General features: G+C 32.7%; 1 protein-coding gene across 2 annotated transcripts in view; it reads right to left on the reverse strand.

The window, feature by feature from the left end:
- The window catches only part of LOC106685066 (testis-specific serine/threonine-protein kinase 4), a 50,911-nt gene that overhangs the window by 39,730 nt on the left and 9,909 nt on the right, over positions 1 to 1,272 (reverse strand). For both annotated transcript variants that reach the window (XM_067045764.1, XM_067045763.1), the window contains exon 2: positions 661 to 830. In XM_067045764.1, the coding sequence (XP_066901865.1) occupies positions 661 to 830 (170 nt within the window). The remainder of the gene's footprint in view (positions 1 to 660; positions 831 to 1,272) is intronic.

Raw genomic sequence — 1,272 nt, forward strand, 5'->3', positions numbered from 1 at the left:
GTTCAAAGATGAAAATATAGAATTTTTACGCACTATTTATGATAAATGATAAAATTCACCTTTAAATTTCTTGCGTTCTCTTGAATTTTACGTAGTTGCGGTGAAAAATGTATTTACAATTGAACAAATAATTTAAGGAAATACAAGATTCAGGACAAAATATGTAAAAAAATAACAAATATTTTAGAAAATATGTGATTTACAACAAAATATGTAACAATATGTAAAAAAGGCCAAATATTTAAAAATATGTAAAATAAAAATGGCTTCTTTTGGCAAAGAATGTCTTGAAACATCGTTAGTTAGTAAGAAATCGAAGATATCTTGGTCAGGTAAAAATATGTAAAAACATAAAAATCCTATCCCTACTGATAACAATTCTTGAACAAAGGCTGAATTTATAGGTTATGTTTGCTATTTATTGAATTGTTATCATGCACCATCATATTTGATGATATTTAGGTTTCTTTCATTTCGCTAATCTTCGTTATGTTTCTTTTTGTATATAAAAATAGAATAAACCGAAAAATTCAAAAGAACAAAACAAGCGAGTGGAAACCGACGTTCGCTGCTTCTTTTATTTATCAAGTCTTGGATTTTTGGCAAGTAGCAAACGTGTACAAGCATAACAAGCATAGTTCAAATTAAATATGGTCTCACCTGTGCCATGTTTCAATTACTTCGAAAAATCTGATGAGGTTCTTGTGCTTGAGTTTTTGGATGATGGCAAGCTCTCTTGGAAGGAATCTCTCGACATATTCTGTTGACGCTAGCGGTTTCGCGATGATCTTTACAGCCACGTCTTTCTTCAACCTGAACGATTTAGCTTTCTGGAACAATTGTATCAAATCCTATACCTATCTAATTATTGTAATTTAGATAATAATAATAACTTAGGTTTAATTATATAATTTATATAATCCGCTCCTACCTCACTGATAGAACCTTTAAAGTAAATCATAACCTAGCCTACTGATCTCTTTTCTCAGTCCGCCGGAGTTCCTCAAGGTAGTATCTTAGGTCCCATTCTTTATACGGTTTATACAGCTGACATCCCAACCCACCCTAACAAACTCCTAACAACATACGCTGATGACACATGTATACTGTCTGTAAACAACGACCCAACTAATGCACGTTTAGAGCGATAATCAGACCAATTTGGACATATGGAATTGAACTCTGGGGCTCCACCAAACCATCAAATTCTTCCCGCATCCAATCGTTACAATCCAAAATCCTACGTAAAATCCTTGATGCTCCTTATTACGT

The sequence above is a fragment of the Halyomorpha halys genome, unplaced genomic scaffold (assembly GCF_000696795.3).
Source record: "Halyomorpha halys isolate HHAL.00 unplaced genomic scaffold, Hhal_1.1 Scaffold31.1, whole genome shotgun sequence".
NCBI classification, from domain to species: domain Eukaryota; kingdom Metazoa; phylum Arthropoda; class Insecta; order Hemiptera; family Pentatomidae; genus Halyomorpha; species Halyomorpha halys.